The sequence below is a fragment of the Sorex araneus genome, chromosome 1 (assembly GCF_027595985.1).
Source record: "Sorex araneus isolate mSorAra2 chromosome 1, mSorAra2.pri, whole genome shotgun sequence".
NCBI classification, from domain to species: domain Eukaryota; kingdom Metazoa; phylum Chordata; class Mammalia; order Eulipotyphla; family Soricidae; genus Sorex; species Sorex araneus.
The window spans coordinates 364938227-364955320 of record NC_073302.1 but is presented as its reverse complement, the minus strand read 5'-3'; the positions used below and the strand labels follow the sequence as shown (position 1 = coordinate 364955320).

The 17094-nt window shown below is 37.4% G+C and overlaps 1 protein-coding gene across 1 annotated transcript in view; it reads right to left on the bottom strand.

The window, feature by feature from the left end:
• Window positions 1-8431: 8431 nt before the first annotated feature.
• SKAP2 (src kinase associated phosphoprotein 2) overlaps window positions 8432-17094 on the bottom strand; it is a 191435-nt gene continuing 182772 nt past the window's right edge. Inside the window, exons 12-13 of the mRNA XM_004604065.2 lie at window positions 11691-11792; window positions 8432-11346 (exon numbers count right to left, since the gene is read on the bottom strand). Coding sequence (XP_004604122.1) covers window positions 11700-11792 — 93 coding nt within the window. The 3' untranslated portion in view covers window positions 8432-11346; window positions 11691-11699. The remainder of the gene's footprint in view (window positions 11347-11690; window positions 11793-17094) is intronic.

Sequence of the window (17094 nt, the reverse complement as noted above, 5' to 3'; positions counted from 1 at the left end):
GGTGCCATCTGCTTGGCACAGGCCTCAGCTCACTTCCCCAATGCCTTTTTGTGCAGATCATTTTACGTGGCAATTTGCTAAAATCTTTCATTCCTTGGTTTTGCTAAATATAACTTTCCAAAATGGGCTGTTTTTGCAGAATGTCAGCAAGACTCACAAATGAAGGCCGTTTTTCCTGAACCGCCAATATCAGATCAAATGGAGCATTTTTCAGATTTTTTTTTTGTTTTGTTTTAATGAACAAATACCTCACTGTCATCTCATTGTTGACTTAAAACCGACATGTTTACTGAGGAGGGTGCAATCACTTCTTACAATCCTGAATTTCACTCTCCTTTTCTTTGTTCGGCTTTGACAGAGGTGCACCTCACCAGCACAGCATTACGGTTTGGGGTTTGGAAGAGTCTTGAAGAGAACAGGTAAAGCAAAGGCACAGACAGAGCCACCATATTAAATAGTCATTAAGAAACAACAGCTAGCAGGAAAGTGGTTAACTGCTTCTTCCAGCTCCTGGGCCATTCAAAGCAATGAATCCCCCCCCCCTTAGACACCCTCCCCCCCACACACACCCCTAGCAGGAACAGATGATCAGAACCACCTTCTGAAACCGAGGGGATGCGCGTGGATTTCTGAGAGCTTTGCAGAATACAAATGAATTATCCTCATTCTTCTCCTAGCAGAGCATATAGGCCAGACCTCATTAGAATTCAATATCACTCTGCTTTTCTAATGTTAATGTACCAGTTATATAAGAAATACGGGGTGTGGGGGGCTGTCCCACAATTATGTGTAACGTGATATCATAATTCTGAACACTGGACGTAATCTTTGTTAAAGGAAGTTATTGCATTTTAACATTTTATCTTTTGCTCCTAATGTAACTTAAATTCCCATTCTAATGGTGGATCATAAGGGGCCTTAATTCTTTGTGTCTCTCTTAAAGCTGCAGTGACTACAATACTGGCTTTATGGCTTTTTTAAAAAATGCCGTGACTAAAGATCAGATGGTGAAGGCTCTGAGGCCATCTCCCTGTGAAAGGAAACACAGCACATTACATTAATAAACAACTGTAGGAGTTTTCTTCATCCAGGAATCACTCAGGGCATTAAGGCTAGAGGTCTTTTGTCTGGAGTGCGGCAAGAAGTGTAATGAAAACAAAAACACCAACACATAAAAATACAATTTATGCTCTTTTATCAAGCGAAGAAAAAGTTGGTTAACGTTTGAAAAGGGAGCAGTAATGTAAATTTATTGACAATTTTATTGTAATAATTAGATGTTTACACAGTCTGGACATTGTGGCTAAATCACTTCTAGCATGTTTATTTGCAGGGAGCTGTTTGCTGGGCACTGCGGCAGGTTCATTAAGAAGACAGACTGTATTAGGATTCAAAGAAACAACCAGCTCCCATTCTCCCTTCTCTCTTTTACTCTCTTAAAAAAAACAAAAACAAAAACAAAAACCAAACCCACCCTACCAATAATGAAGTAAAATACAGAATTCCCCTCCAAAGGTAAACAACTTCCCCTGTGACCCCGGGAAAAAAAACCTTTAAAATAAATCTTGTATTGGGTATCTTCATATTTAGCATTTGAGGACCACCTTTACTGACTCTAACTACCTTTAATACTCAGTGTGTGAATGACAATCTGTTATGGACTAAGGATGAATTACTGCAGAATATCAGGAAAGCGCTGGCTTTACCCTTTTCTTCAGAAAAACCAACCAACCAGCATATGTTTTAGATGACAGGCTTCTCTTCTCAATCTCTTTGGGAAGAGAAAACCCTCTTTAGAAATATTTCTCTTAAGTAGTCTCAAGCCAAATTAGTGGATTAAAATAGCACATTTTGAATCATGTGGCTAAATTTTAAATCTCTACGTGGCTTGCTCCCATTATTTTGTGTATGTGTGTGTGTTTCTCTACTGGTCTTTAATGTGTTGCTCTGATGTGGGTTTTTGTATTTCGAAACTGAGCTAAAATGGAAATGACAAGATTTCCAGCTATGCAAAAATCATAGCGAAGTGCCGGAAGGAAGACGCTGTGAATAGTGTATCTTTTTGAAAACATACAAAATGAGAATAATTTTATAGCATGATATGGATTGAAGAACAGAAACATATTTGAGGCAATTATATCAATTTTTTAAATTCAGAAACTGTTTAAAAATTAAGGGACTAAATGCTAAGCTATAATGTGTTTTCAGTCTTAGTATACTTCCATTAGAATTAAGTAGTAATCAATATAGAGTATTTATTGCTAACAACCACAGCAACAGAGGAAGCAAAGGATGGAAGCAGAGAAGTTAAGCTTTTCTATTGCAATCATTTAGGAAGAGGAGGAAAAGTTTTAGGACTGAGCCTTACTTTAATCACAGCTACCACAATGCATGGGACTCACAATTTTCCTTTGCCCAAATATAATAGTAAAAAAAGAATACATTAAGAACAAAATCATATCCCAGTGAAGTTTAAGATGATAAGAGAAGATTTTTATTTTATAAAGCAAATAACAGGCAAATGATGTGATTATTTTTTAAAGTTACAATTTGATGAGTGGTTCCAAATAATCAAGGAATTACTTTACACAGCTCTATTTTAAAGAGAAAGGCTAAAAAATAACACTATTGGATAATGACATTATCAAATATGTTCCTGGAATTATACCCAGTATAACAGTATAGATCAAAATAGCTAGGAAAAAAAGGAATTTTCAATAATGCTGTATGATAACAAATATATTTAATAATCTTAAATAAACTCAAACTTACTTTGATATCTACACTTCTAAGTAATTCAAGTCATGAGAAATGAATTTTTAAAAAATCAGATCATGAAGCCATTATTATTTGAAGGAATATGCTCAATTTTTTAGATAATTTAAATTATTTAAGAGTCCTTTGCATTTTTTATTAGCTTTGCCTAAAGTTATAACATTAAAGCATTAAGGTTACATGTAATGAGGTTCTGGTTTGGCCTTATTTCTAGTCCCATATTTTTACTAACACATCAGGAGACCAGTGCTATATTACAAGGCTAATCTGATTAAATAAAATGGTCTTCCTAGATATTCACTTGAAGAAAATGTTTAACTGCAAAGTGTGCATTTACATGCAAACAGCCACAGATCTGCATCTGAAACAAACAGTTCAGAAACATATACCAGGCAATGTCAACTGTACAAAATTTTTCTCTATAGTATCTGACACCAAAGATTCTTTTTTTCCCTGCTAATCCTAACAAACTACAAACAACATATACCTATGGACTACAACTCACATTATTAGGAATATCAAGGGAAAAGTTTATTTTAAAACATTATAGACACCTCTCTCTGTCATTGAAATCTCCTTAACAGAAAGTGCCCATGGCTTGGAAAGCTTTGGCTTGATTAAAAACCGTTTTTACAATTTGAAGAGAAATTTATCTCAGACTCCTCTAGGAATTTATATCAATTCTCATTATAAAATAACAAAGCCAACAGTTAACATGATTCCAGGCAGTATTTCAGCAAGTGCTGAATGCTAAAATTCTTCCCCCTTGCTTGTTTTGAATGTGAAGGAGAAATTTTCATTCTCCTTTCATTGTTTTGAGGCACCTACACTGGGTGTGGTAGAGACCAAGTATTGCTAGTATTTTGCAGACAACCCCCCAAAATTATTATTGTGCATACGGGTTTAAAGAACCGAAACTAGAATTTTGGTGGATCCCAATTCCAGTGGTCTTTCTGCTCCCCAATCTCAGCTGCAGACCGCTGGTACAACTGTTTGCTGCTGAAGGAAAGAAGGCCCTTCTCATCATCCAGAATTACATTTTACCATAATTGGCAACAACCCTGCAAAAGATGATCCACATGCATTGCTCTTCAGTTCCCTTCACACTTAATTCAGCAGCTAGAAACATTTCAGGAATTTTCACAAAAATCAGTTTTTGCATCTGAACCAACATGAAAGCCTTTCCTCCTCCTTTTATTTTCACTTAGATCTGAGGGGACAGATTCCCAGTTTGTCTCCAAGATAGCCACCTAGGTTATGACGTAACAAAATCAGAGCAATCTGTTTATTTTCTGTCTTAAGGCACTGCTAAGATTTGCACCCAGGTAAGACTAACCGGGGGTCTTCTCTGTGTTTTTGTCTTATTTACCTTGTTGTTTATTTTACTTATATTACTGAGATGATACATCTGCTTGGAAAAGACTGTTGGATTCTGTTGGAAATGCCCCTAGCACACGGTCGGCACTTAAATGTAATTATTCAAAATGGAATCATTTAATTAGATAGGAAGAGGAATAGCAAGCCCTGAGACGATAATAAAGAATAAAGCAAATATGCTGACCAACCAAAGCAAAGCAACAGAGAATCACTAGCAAGATAGCTTCGGTTTCAGTTGGTTTCAGTTTTTCAACTGCCGGTGCATGTAACGGGGCAAACACAGGTCAATACCTTTCTTTGGCTGGGTTCACAGAAAGCAGAGTGTACAACAGGATGGAGAATTCCACGGAGCAGGAAGAATTGCGTCCCATGCCTCACAGGACTGAGCACTTAGGGAAAAGTCTGAGGAGGTGGAAAGTGGAGGAAGGAGATGAAAGCAGAGGTGACACAGGCTTTAAAGACCCTAAGTGCTTGAACCGGTAATTAGGAAAGAGTTGTGTATCCATCTGGACGGAGAGCTTATTTCTCACCCAGATCTACGGGGTTGGTAGCTGGAGACCAGCAAAGGCGTTCACCCCGACCTTTAGAAGCCTGATGCTCTAAGTAGCAGGCACGGAAAGTTTCAGAGCAGTATACAAAACGACACGCCGGAACTGGACTTCCCACACCCTCTTGGGCTTCGGATTAGCCAAATCTTTAGGGTGTGCTTTAGATCACGACAGGACTCAATTATACCCATTCTAGCTAAATCCTGGAGCCTCTAATGAATGTTCGTTTCCTAAGTTATCTCCTCATCTTTTCAGTCTCCACACCCCTCCTAGTTACTGATCAATGAGGTACACAATGATTTTTTAAAAAGAATTTCTTTAAAACAACAACAACAACAACAACAACAACAACAAAAACCAGCTTGCTATGGAGCCCCGGGCCAAGCACCTCCCAAGGATGAGAATACCCTACTGGAATGCTGTGCCACCAGTGATGACGCCTTCAAACAATTTATGTCTTGACAAGCCAAAGGCCTATGTCAGACACTGTCATCTCTTGTTTACAAAGTCAGACATTTTATCATGAAGTTTGTCTGTTGACTGCAAAGACAGAAGCTGTTTAATGAAACTCCTGGAAACTTTTTTTTTTTAAAGGTGAGGGTTATCAATTTAAAACTTATGCTGTGAAACAGCACAGAGAATTCTCTCCTTGAGACAGAGTAGCCAGCCTTCAAGCTATCCCCAACCTGGCTGCTTGGTTTCCTAGGAGTTGGCATTTGGGCAGGCAGAGAGGAGAAAGATTCTCTTAGCAAGAAGTGCTTTCACCCAGCGTTCTCTCTCAGCTCTGCCTTGCTGCGATTCTGTTTCAGCTAGACTGAAAGTTGATGGAAAGAAATACTCCTGGGTTGAAGTTTATTTTCCACAGCTACTTTGGATTTGATAGCATGGTTTTACTACCCAATGAGGCATATCTCATTGTCCATTTGTCTGTTCTGAACTAGTCTTTTCACATGCTTCAGATAATCTTTTTGAAGAATGGCATCATCAGTGATAACATGCAAACAATAGATTTAACATGCAATTAGACTTAAAGCAGAATGGTGCTGAATTCATAGGAGAAAAGTCTTATCAGTTTTTGATCTGGGGACAAATTCTTTATGCTCAGTCTCCTCATCAGGAAAATGGGTATGGCAACAACAGGCCTTACCCATAGGGTTGTTAGAAGACCAAATGAAAAGTGGACATACCAGATTATCATACAGAAAATGTTAGCCACTATTATTACTAATCAGAGTCATGCTTATTTTGGCATTAAAGAGAATGTTTTCTAAATGTACCCCCACAGGATCTGGGGAGGGCACAGAAAACGGAAATTTGCTTATTTATTGGTATTTTCTAATTCCCAAAAGTAGTCTTTTTTTAAATTGGCATACATTGGTGTCATTAATTTTCTCCTTGGAGAGTATCTATATGACACTTTCTGCAAACATGAGGTAAATTGCTGCTCAAGCTACAAAATGGCACCTGTTTTTACCCTAGCAGGAGTGATATTTCTATATGACAATGCTGAGGCCAATAAACAGAAAACAGACAAGTGCTGTATTAGCTTTCTGTGTATCGGATAATAAAAGAGGAAACAGTGGAAACAGGTGAGGAAGCTACGAAAACACTTCCTAAGGTGCCAACATTAAGAAAAGCATTTGAAAGATGGACTTTGCAGACTGTTCCTATTTTCATACCTTTGTATATACCCACACGACATTTTGTTGTTTTGTCATTTTTAACCTGCTCAACAATTTCTGGTTCCCTTCCCCAGGATCACACATTTAAAACACAGCATGAGTTTGGCTAAGGCTACTTCTGTATTCACAGCTGCTTTCATCTTAAGGACTTTAAATACTTTTAAATAAACAGACCCTTTTAAATGAAGAGGAAGTAAAGATAAAAAGACAAAAAAAAAAAAGAATTGGATTTGGCAGTAGCTGGAAGTTTTCCACTTTTTAAAATTCCTTTTGGATCCACTGAAGGCAAGACATAATGTTTCTCTGGTTTTGCTGCGGTAAGATTCAGGGTGACAGTGATGGTGGAGGCACTGGAGTGAAGCTGGGTCACCTGTGCACTGAGGGACACCTCAGATCACAGGACTGAAGAGAGAAGATATCTCTGTCCTAGCAGCCAAACTCCCACTGCTCCTTATTCAGTCTCACTTAATTCTGGTACCAGCAGTCAAGTCTCTTCCACTTGTTGATGGTTTTACAGGGAAAACAAAACTGCATTCAAGGTCTTGGTAAAAGTTACTGATTTTTCTTTTGATGGAAAGAATATTTTTTGACTTAGTTAAAAAGAGGCTTTTTTAAAAAACAATTTTTTTTTAACTAAGTGGCATTTCTGCAAGAGGTATTTAAGAAAATTGTCAAGCTCATATTAAGTCAATCTCAGATATTGAGATACTCGGAGGATGCCAAGTCAGTTTATAATATTTACTGGAAATGTACCAGATACCCTATCAAGCTGGTAACCAATTAAGTGATTGTGTCCAACTAATGATAGATTCTAAGGAAAGAGTCCTTCAAATGCAGTGTTAATGAAATGTCATTCCATGGTACCGTGAGCATATGGTTTTGACTGGAGCTCATCATAGTATTGTGTTGTGTAGTTTTACACCCTACCCAGGGTCCTCACAGATATTCTTCCTTGCACCCCCCCCCCATTTTGTCTTGATAGCTTTCTTTTCTATTTCATTGAATCACGGTGAGATACACAATTACAACGTTGTTCATGATTGGGTTTCAATCATACAATGTTCCATTACCTGTCGCTTCACCAGTGTACAATTCCCACCACCAAGGTCCCCAGTTTCCCTCCTACCAACCAACCCTCACCCCCTCACCCCACCTGCCTCGATGGCAGTCACTTTTCTTTTCTCTTCCTCTCCCTCCCCTTTTTGCTCCCTCCCTCTCTTTCTCTTTTTTTTTTCTTACAGATATTCTAGTTGAACCAAATTGCAAGGCACACTAATGTTGCCTCATGCTGAGGATAGCCAGACATTTGTTCCCAATTCAGAGGATCAACTGTTTTCATGTGGGTATTTCAATGCAGATTAAACCTGTAAATGATACTTAAATAATATGCTATTTATTTCTTTGAATTTTGGAACTTAAGTTTTTACTGACAACCTCAGACATTTTAACAAGTAATTTTTCTGTCTTACATATTATGTTTCTTCAACCTCCGAATGAAGCTGCTTCTTATTGTCTGTGTTCTAGTCTTCATCACCTCCTCCTTTACCTTAATAATTACTTTTCAGTGTTCTTGAATACTAAACTCAAGAGAAGTAAAAGTGATCACGACATAGTCTTTGTCTGTGAATCCATCTAACAAACAGCAGATTTATCTGAAGTGTAGGAGTACTTTATTTAAAAAGTCTCACAATGGTTCAATCACAGTGAAGTCCAAGCTTTAAGCGACATGCACGTGAAGGTAAGTTTTATTTTGGCTGAACTGTGAATCTCAAGCTCTGATATGTTCAGTTCTAGTTCTATTTCTTGTTATTTTGGGGTGGGGTTATATGTTCTGTTACTGAAACAACAAGGTTTACATCAGTGTCATGTTTACATTTTTAGTGTGTAATGTCACTGCCCCTCCAGCACCAGTCAGGATTCTCCACCACTGCCGGTTGTCCTGTTTTTTAATCACGATGCTAGAAGGGATCAGATTCTCTGAAGTGAGAAGCAACAGACTGGAAAAACATTTAGGTAAAGTACAAATCTTAAGAAATATGAGAGTCTAAGCCAGGTAAACTGGAAATATTTTAGAACTATATGAACAGAAACTACTTTTACGGAAAGGCTACATTTAATACTTTCGTACTAAGAGCAAAGCAAAACACTCACACATATAGACTTTAACTACAGATGGTTGAAAAGTGATTTTCTATGATCCCATAATACTTTACATAATTATCTGTAATTAAATTAGCAAGGTAAAAATAATCAACTAAAATATATAAAATATTCAAAATGATTGCTAAGGCTCAGCAACATTCTTTTTCATACAAAAAAAGGTATCATGCAACAAAGTAGCAAAAGCGGAACAGCGTTTTATCTGTGGTTAAGTGTAAATCCTACAGCAATGAAAGTCATTTGTATTATCCTTACTTCTTTGAATAAATTCAGATGACAGTCCTATTTCATTTCTTCATTCAGTTTGGAGGCCAGATGGCATTAGAATCATTTACTTCACCTTGTTGTGCTTAATTACTACAATCAACACACTATTTTCCAAATTAATCATAACAAAGTAATTTCATTAGTAACACAGCAGGCTGTTGAATTATTAGCATCATAACAGTTTGCAAACAATTAAACTTTATTTGAACCTTAAAAATTTGCAGAGTGGAACATTATTGTAAGATCTAATGGCAATAGAGTACAAATTCAGTACAGAGCAAATAATCAAGCAAAATGCTATATAAAATATGACTTACAATCACCTTTGAAAAAATTAGCTCTCTAACTGTTCATAGAAAAACAAATAAAAGCTAAGCAAACATAATGAGAACAGAGCAATTAGCATATTTTCTAACAAGCCATGTTGTTTAAATCTACATTAATGATTTTATTATGAACTTGAGGAGTGTGTGATATATTGTTGAGGGTGTAAGGGAAACTTTCTCCTTGGTAGTTTACAAATGATTTCACCAAATGAATGAAATATATAAAGTTGTCATGAACTGAAAGTAATGATTAGTTTTCCTGCCACTCCAACGATAAATATCTGGTTTCCTTCTCTCCCACCTACATTCAAGTTAAAAAAAGAACAAAGGCCAGAGGAGCAGAAGTTAACACTTTATTCTGGATTGTCACCTTTCACAGAGACTAGCTGGCTCAGAAATTGTTGGTCATCAGTTGGCAAAGGACTCCCTCTCCTGGATTAACTGTAAAAGGAGAGAGAAATCTTTGAAATGCTTTTTACATTCTGGGGGAGTAGGCTCAAGAGTGGGGGAGGGGTCTCCAGCGGTCCAGGGATGCCCTGAAAGGCTGCTGCCATCTACTGGCTCAAACTAGAATCTCCGCTTAAGCCAGAAGCTGGAAAGCCACCTTTTCGGTGGAAAGGGCACCACTTTTGCTTTTAACCTTTTGGGTTTTGAAAACCAGTCAGGCAATTTCCTCTTTAGTTCTTTCACTATTGCCAAGATGATGTCAAACTATTCCAATGGCTTTATATTAGAAAACACGGACATAGGTTAACTTCTGCAGCTTTAACTTGACTGTGCTTCAGTGCAATATACACTGGAGTTTTTCCCTAATCCTAAAATCCATGCTTTTTTTCTTTTTTTTTTTTACATTTGAAATTAGGAGATCACAGCATTTTGGAGCAATAGTAAGATATACACTCTGAAACGTGGCTTATTAACAGCTTTCTACAAACAATGGGGACTTTATTAACATGTACTTAATGAACTGGCAGGATTAGAGGCTTGGTCATAAAGCAAAGATCTTTAAAGCTCAACTGAGGTGGTGCAACCAACAAGTGGCTCAGTATTAGGAGATTATATCCACCTTTAGGAATTTTCCCATCAGCAGAGCGTTTTGAGATCTGTTCAGGTGGACTGGTAGCTCAGGGGCATTTGGACTCCCTCTGGTTTCAAGTGAAAGGGAATGAGGTTATTCGGGCAGTGCGGTTCAGCACACAGCATGCAGCCCAGCTTCTCCCCTGCCCTCGCCTGCCTTGCCTCTGCATGGCTTTGAGCACTGCAGAGACTCCTAAGTGAGTTCTACAATTTGGTGACGGGGCTGGAGCAGCACAGCACCAACGAAGGCTTTGCTTTAGACCTTCTCTGAGAATACACTCAGTCTTCATGCTACGATATGAGCAGCAGAAAGAGCGATGTTTCTTATGAGAGAATTTTGGCTTGTTTTTTGGTAAATCTACATTAAACTACAGGAGAAAATAGGGGTGGGCCCCTCATCTAAGCAGGATGCTTCTTACAGATAGGGGGCTTGGCTCAAACCCTGCACTGAGGCTTCCTGTGTGCTGCGCCGTGAACTCCCCACACCCGAGTCTGTCTCTGTTCACGTGGGCATTCCTTCATGTAAAGTTGGTGTGCTCATCGGTGAAAATGCTTTCATAAAAAAATTAATGGTAAAATAAATTTACCATTTATTTGGTCACAAATAAAGAAACATAATCTGTAAAGCTCGGATAAAACCATCTTCTTTAAGTAGTGGCCAGCACAAACTTGCAAGCTAAACTCAATACAACATTTTTTTTGACGTGATCTAATGCATTGTAAAAAAAGAACTGATTCCAATACTAAGAAAAATTACAACTCAGACTGGAAGTAATAGTCACTACATGGAACACATGAAATAGTGCCAAATTCCTTACACAAATCAAATGCATACATAAAGATGACAATTTCTTTACAAAATAGCAACAGGTATCACTTTACTGTTTGTGTCTAATGTACATTAACAGTTTTTTGTCTAATTTCACATCAGAGAAGTATTAGAATAGTTGCATAAAATAGCTGTCAAAGAGAACAGTGGTCAGCAAAACAAAGAAAGGTCGGAGGCTGTCACTTATACTTTCATGATAACCGAGACGATGACAGACTGACAGAATAGTCCTTTTCTGCAGACAGGGAAGAAGGTTGCTTTTGAGATTTTTTCCTTCAGTCGAGATGTTGATTTTTTTTTCCTGCCTAGAAAACAATTACATTCTTAGTCAGAGAAAATGAATGTTTACTCAACATTTTTTCAATTCAATTCCCCAGAAAGGCCATAAAATGGTATTTTTCTAAAGAGGGCTTGTTTTGGGAAAACAGCTGGTTATTATCAAAGGAACTTTTTCTAAATAATCTTGTTCCAAAGTAAATTCTATAAAGTGTCTTTAAAATTAAACCAGATTTTTTTAAAAATGATAATTTGGGAGCATAATCTTTGTTATCAGAAAACTACAAAGACTTTTTAAAAGGCAAAGACTCATAATGCAGAGACCAAGAGAACATATGAGCTATTACAGAATATTGGATTAAAATGTACTTACCCAGGACTCTCAAATATCATACATCTCCATTATGTAGGCTTTCGGCACCAAGCCAATGGCTCCCTTCATTTCTCCTACCCACCAGCCATATCTATTGTATTCCTAATTGAAAACAATATGCAATATTAACCTTTAGACGGGTGTAAGTACAATGTCGTTTATATGCAACTTCTTAGAAATGTTATTTCTTTTTTTAAAGTTACAAGAGCTTGAGCTGCAAATTAAAACATTTTCATCATTTTTTTTTTGTTTCTGGACACTTAAAAAATGCTGTTAGGCAAAGATTTAAATTAATGTATAAGACAAAGCCTGTTTATTACCCACCGTAGAACACAGGAAACAACTGCTCACAAGAACCCAGCAAATGAAACTACATAAGGAAGTCAGTCTCTTTCTGTCTCCGTCTGTCTGTCTGTTTCTGCTTCTCTTTCTCAAACACACACACACACACACACACACACACACACACACACACACACACACACACACAGAGGCCTGAGGGGCAACACCTTTGATAAGTATAAACATCAGTACTAGAGTTTACAAGTTACAGTCAGGACTTGTAGGGTACTACAGTCTTTGCCTTCAAGAAGCTTATCATCCAGCACGGGAAGATATTTCTCCCCACAGGAATCTAGTTCATTCACAGGTAAGTGCAGAGCAAAATAATTTAAAATGCAGAGGTGTGCCCCTTCTGAAAAAAAAATCTAACATCTAAGTGTAGACATTTTAAACAGATAAATTAGAGAATAAGGAAAGATTAATAATTTCAAAAATCACTTTACAAAATAATTCACAGAAGGGCTCCACTGGAGAAGCTTCCCTAAGGCATTTATTGTTCCTTTTATTGATCATAAACTACATTAGGTAAAGAATGGAGGGAGGAATTCAAAGGTGCTGTTAGATTTACCCTTGCAGTGGAAGATCAATAGGAAATAAAAGTATCTCAAGTTATTAAAGCGAAATATTAATCTAGCTGTAAAAACGAGTGATTGATGAGCCACTTTTGCATTTACTTTGCCATGTGAGATAAACCTGAACCTCCTTCTCTCCCCCTTAGCTCCACTGACAGAGGCACCGCTGCTCTGGGCCTCGGAACACTCTCTCACCAGCCTCATAAGTCTGCCAGGTTGACTAATGTATTTTTATCTCAAATTTATTTATGTTTAGTGAGATACAAACAAAGTAAAATGAATTACAAGTTTCAAGAATAATATCTTCCAAAAGCAATACTGCAGAAGCTTTGTAGGTCCCAAATTTAATTTTTCATATAAGATAAATTTTTAAAATCAATCCCTAAAGTAATTCAATAGGCTATGATTTTCCAACATCTGAGTCATAGATAAATGTGCATATGCATATTGAGTTACATGTGGGAGGGACCTCTAATACTAGCAGAGTCTTAACATTTGTATTGATTACTATGCTATTGACCACCAGAAAGGAAACTCACACAATTCTTTAATATGAGTGTAGTGATATTTGCATGTGTGTATACTAATAGATAGCTTATCAATTGAGGGATCATAGGATTAAAATCTGGATGTGCTTTTTTTTCTTTTTAAACTAAGGTATGTTTCACAATTAGGTTTCTTGAAAGAAAAAGGTCAGTCTTGCATTTCTTATTAAAATGAAAGTACAGCTCTGTCTTAGAAGGCAGTGGACTCCAGATTTTCAGTTTAAAAGTTCACTGAGAGTGTGAACTAAGTGGAAAAAAAACTCTATCAGCCACGAAAATAGTATGCTGTCCAGAACTCAATGATGATGACTATAATCTAGATAAGGTATATTTAGCAGAAGAAAATACCAACGTACTGAAAGCTATGATTAGCAACCATTATATCCTAATAGGTGCCTAATAAAACTGCCCTTTTCAATTTTTAAGGCAATGAATACAATTAGAGCCTAATGCTTAGCAAAACAAATGTATTTAACCTTCCAGAGGCCAAAAGGCCTACATTGTAAGATTTTGAAATGGATAGTTAACAGGATGAATATGTGTGCAAAAGATCTTAACCAATGCCAAGCAAATTTTTCCCCCAACTGATTAGTTAGAAGGAGTAAGGGAACGAGCATTTTCACCCCGTTTTACCCCCCAAATAGAACACACTTAGTGTTTCAGAGGGAGGACAGATTAAGACCAAACTTTCTCTCGGAAAACAGTCTGCAAATGTGGGTTCAACCAAAGATTCAAATTTCAAACCAGGAAGTTTATATCCCTATACATACTGTTTCTACTGTTTCTACCCTCCATTACAGGCATATAATTGCTCTCAAAAAGCTCACTCACATCCAGGCTTAAGAAACTGATTTTAAACAAATCACTTCAATGAAAGACCAACAGCATACACCACACTTAGAATTCTGCAGGACGGTAACTGGTAAAAGTCATCAAACACAAAGCACAGCTGTAAAGGCAGGGAGGAGGAGCTTCGTCAGCTGTAAACAAATTTCTTAAAAGTAATGCTCTTGAAAAAAAATAAGCTTTAAACTAAAATGATCTCGAATGCCTCAATTAATTTAAACGGAAAAAGCAATGAAATATACATGTCATAAAAAAAGTAATCTAAAATATCACAAGTTTAAATGAGAAAAGGGTAAAAATAAAAAAACGCGATGTTCATTGCTTTGCATTTGTAAAGAATTCCATATAATACTCCTGTGTGAAATTAAGAGGTATGATAAAAATATAGGCACAAATCTGGAAGGGAAATTTAAGGATTTATACTGCAGCCATTAGAGTAAGTCGGCAAGACTCTGCAAACACAGAAGCTTTTACTTTTATCATTACCATCCTGTGCACGAGCCTCCTGAGCAACATGAATCCCAATTAAACCATTTGCAGCCTATAAATTGGAATGAGGATGCTTCTTGGAGTACAGTATTCTAAACATCAGCCTAAAGATTCAATATCGTATAGGATTTCCTTTGAAAAAAAAGAAAATCTGCCTTTCCTCGCCTTCTGTCTTCGCTGCCCCCAAACAGATATAACCATGAATTAGACCTTCCTCACAGTGGAAAATAATGCAATCCATATGAGGTTGGCTTGTGGTCCACATACTGATTATAGTATTGTACTGAATGTCACAGGTGGGTCGTTCAAAGCAAAACAACCCTCATACTCTATCCTGTGAATAAACAAAACAGAGAAGAATCATACCACGCTGTCATCTAAGTCTTGGAAAGGCTAAGAAGCAGCCTGTCATCTCTATAGCACACGTACAGGATCTCAGGTACAAGAAGCTCTGCCATCTGGTATCCTTCACCCTATTCCGCTCTTCACATCCACCGAAATGCTAACGGAGGCAAGTGACTGTACTTCAGGAGGACTGATAAAATAATGAAGAGTCCTTTAATCTACAGGAAACCATTCTAGTCAATTTATAAGAAATATTGCATCCCTTTGTAGGACATGTAATTATTTTCTATTAATCATGTGCTATAAAGCGACATTATGCGGTTATTCTGTTATCACTAGAAAGAGGCCTGCAGTCAGCTTCTGACAATGTTAGGTAATTACTAACACAAAGCTGCTTTCTCCTCCCGCAGTCATGCCATCAAGATCCAGAGGTGTAGTGATGTTTGTGGTATAAAAATAGAACTCAAGACAGAAATTCACTACCTGCAAAATGCTTCAAGGTAAAATGTAAATTGGCAAGACAGCCAAAGTACCAAATGCCTCATCATCTGAAAAAAGAATCATAAGACCACATCGAACAACTGTCATCTAACTCCTCTGTTTTCAATTTCTGTATCCCTGAAAGTTTTGTTTGATTTTATGAATTACAGGTCTTAACAGTTATTAAGCAATAAAGTAAGAGCAATTATGTAATAAGGCAGGAAAATAGGTTCTAGAAAGCGAAAGAGACTTTATCCAACGCAATAGTAAACATATGTCCGTGTTGACTCATTAACTAAATCTCTCTCTGCCTGTGTATTATTTTACACTTAAATAAGGCCCCAATATTGACTTCAAGCCTTTTCAGCACCATGATTCTCATTTCTCAAGTATGTTAATCCACTTTCTGCAAACCATATGGTTCAAGAATGCTGCCATCCAGAAACTTGAAACAATGTAAGAGCCTGTGATGTACTGCCTTTTCTGAAATGAGTTACCAATCTGTTTGAAAGCAACAGGTGTTGGGTTAAAAGAGTGAGTCCTTTTTCCAACGTACATCTGTGCTTGGAGACTTACTAGCCTTTCATGAAAATGAAGGTCATTTTTATTCATAAGATATTAAAGAGAAAACACTGAGTTTCAGAACCCATATACTTCACCATTTTCCCTAGTCATTTTCCATTCTTAAAATTATTCATAAATACTGTGGCAATATGAAAACTACATAGCTATATAAAATATTGAAATCGAGTCTTTATGATTTCCACCTCATCAGTCTCTCTCTCCACTTAGAAACTTTGTATGTTTCTCTGAAGATGCACAATAGGCACTTGACAAACTCAGTGTTTTACTTTATTATCTACACATGAACAGCTTGAGTCTTATGCCTTGACCTGTTAAATGAGGAAAGTGGCGCTGACCCAGGGCATCCTCAGCTCACCATTCACGAAGCTGCTTGGCGACACCAAGCTTCTTAGCAGTTTATGGAAACCAACCTCATTATTTTATAATTTACTATGCAGGTGTCACCCTGAGTTACTCTAATTAAAAAAAAACTACTGTTTCTTCCTTTACATTGAGCATTCCATTTTTTTTTAAAGCAAGAGAGACAAAGCACAAGGAAACCACGAGTAAGAATTTAATTCTTATATCCAATTTTAGTTTTTATTTCTGAGTCAAGACACAGTTCAATGGGGCTGGAGCGATAGCACAGCAGGTAGGGCATTTGCCTTGCACAAGACCAACCCTGGTTCAATTCCTAGCATCCCATATGGTCCTCTGAACACCACCAGCATAATTCCTGAGTGCAGAGCAAGGAGTAACCCCTGAGCATCACCGGGTATGACCCAAAAAGCAAAAAATAAAATAAAAAAAAAATAAATTAAAAGACAGAGCTCAAGTTTCTCCAGTCAACACTTAACAGGACTATACAGCAAAATCTTAGTACTCAGACTGATATAGTTAGGTGGTATCTATAAGGTACCTATATATCTCACGTCTATATCTGATATCTGTAAGATGCTGTCAGATAAGGTTAGGTGAACGAAGAGCAAACCAAGCTCAGGAGAGTAGCTTTAGTCCTCTGTGTGCTTCTTCAATACCACTTCCAGGACTGTCCCAGGTGCATGCACACCTCTCTGTTCCACCCCGCAGTACTGCAGCTCAGTCTTCTTTCCTTACCCTGGATCACAAGATGTCATCTCTCACTTTAGACTTCACCCATCAATTCCGACTGAAGAACTTTGACCTGCTTCCCAATGCATTTCCTACAAGTTCCTCTGCTTG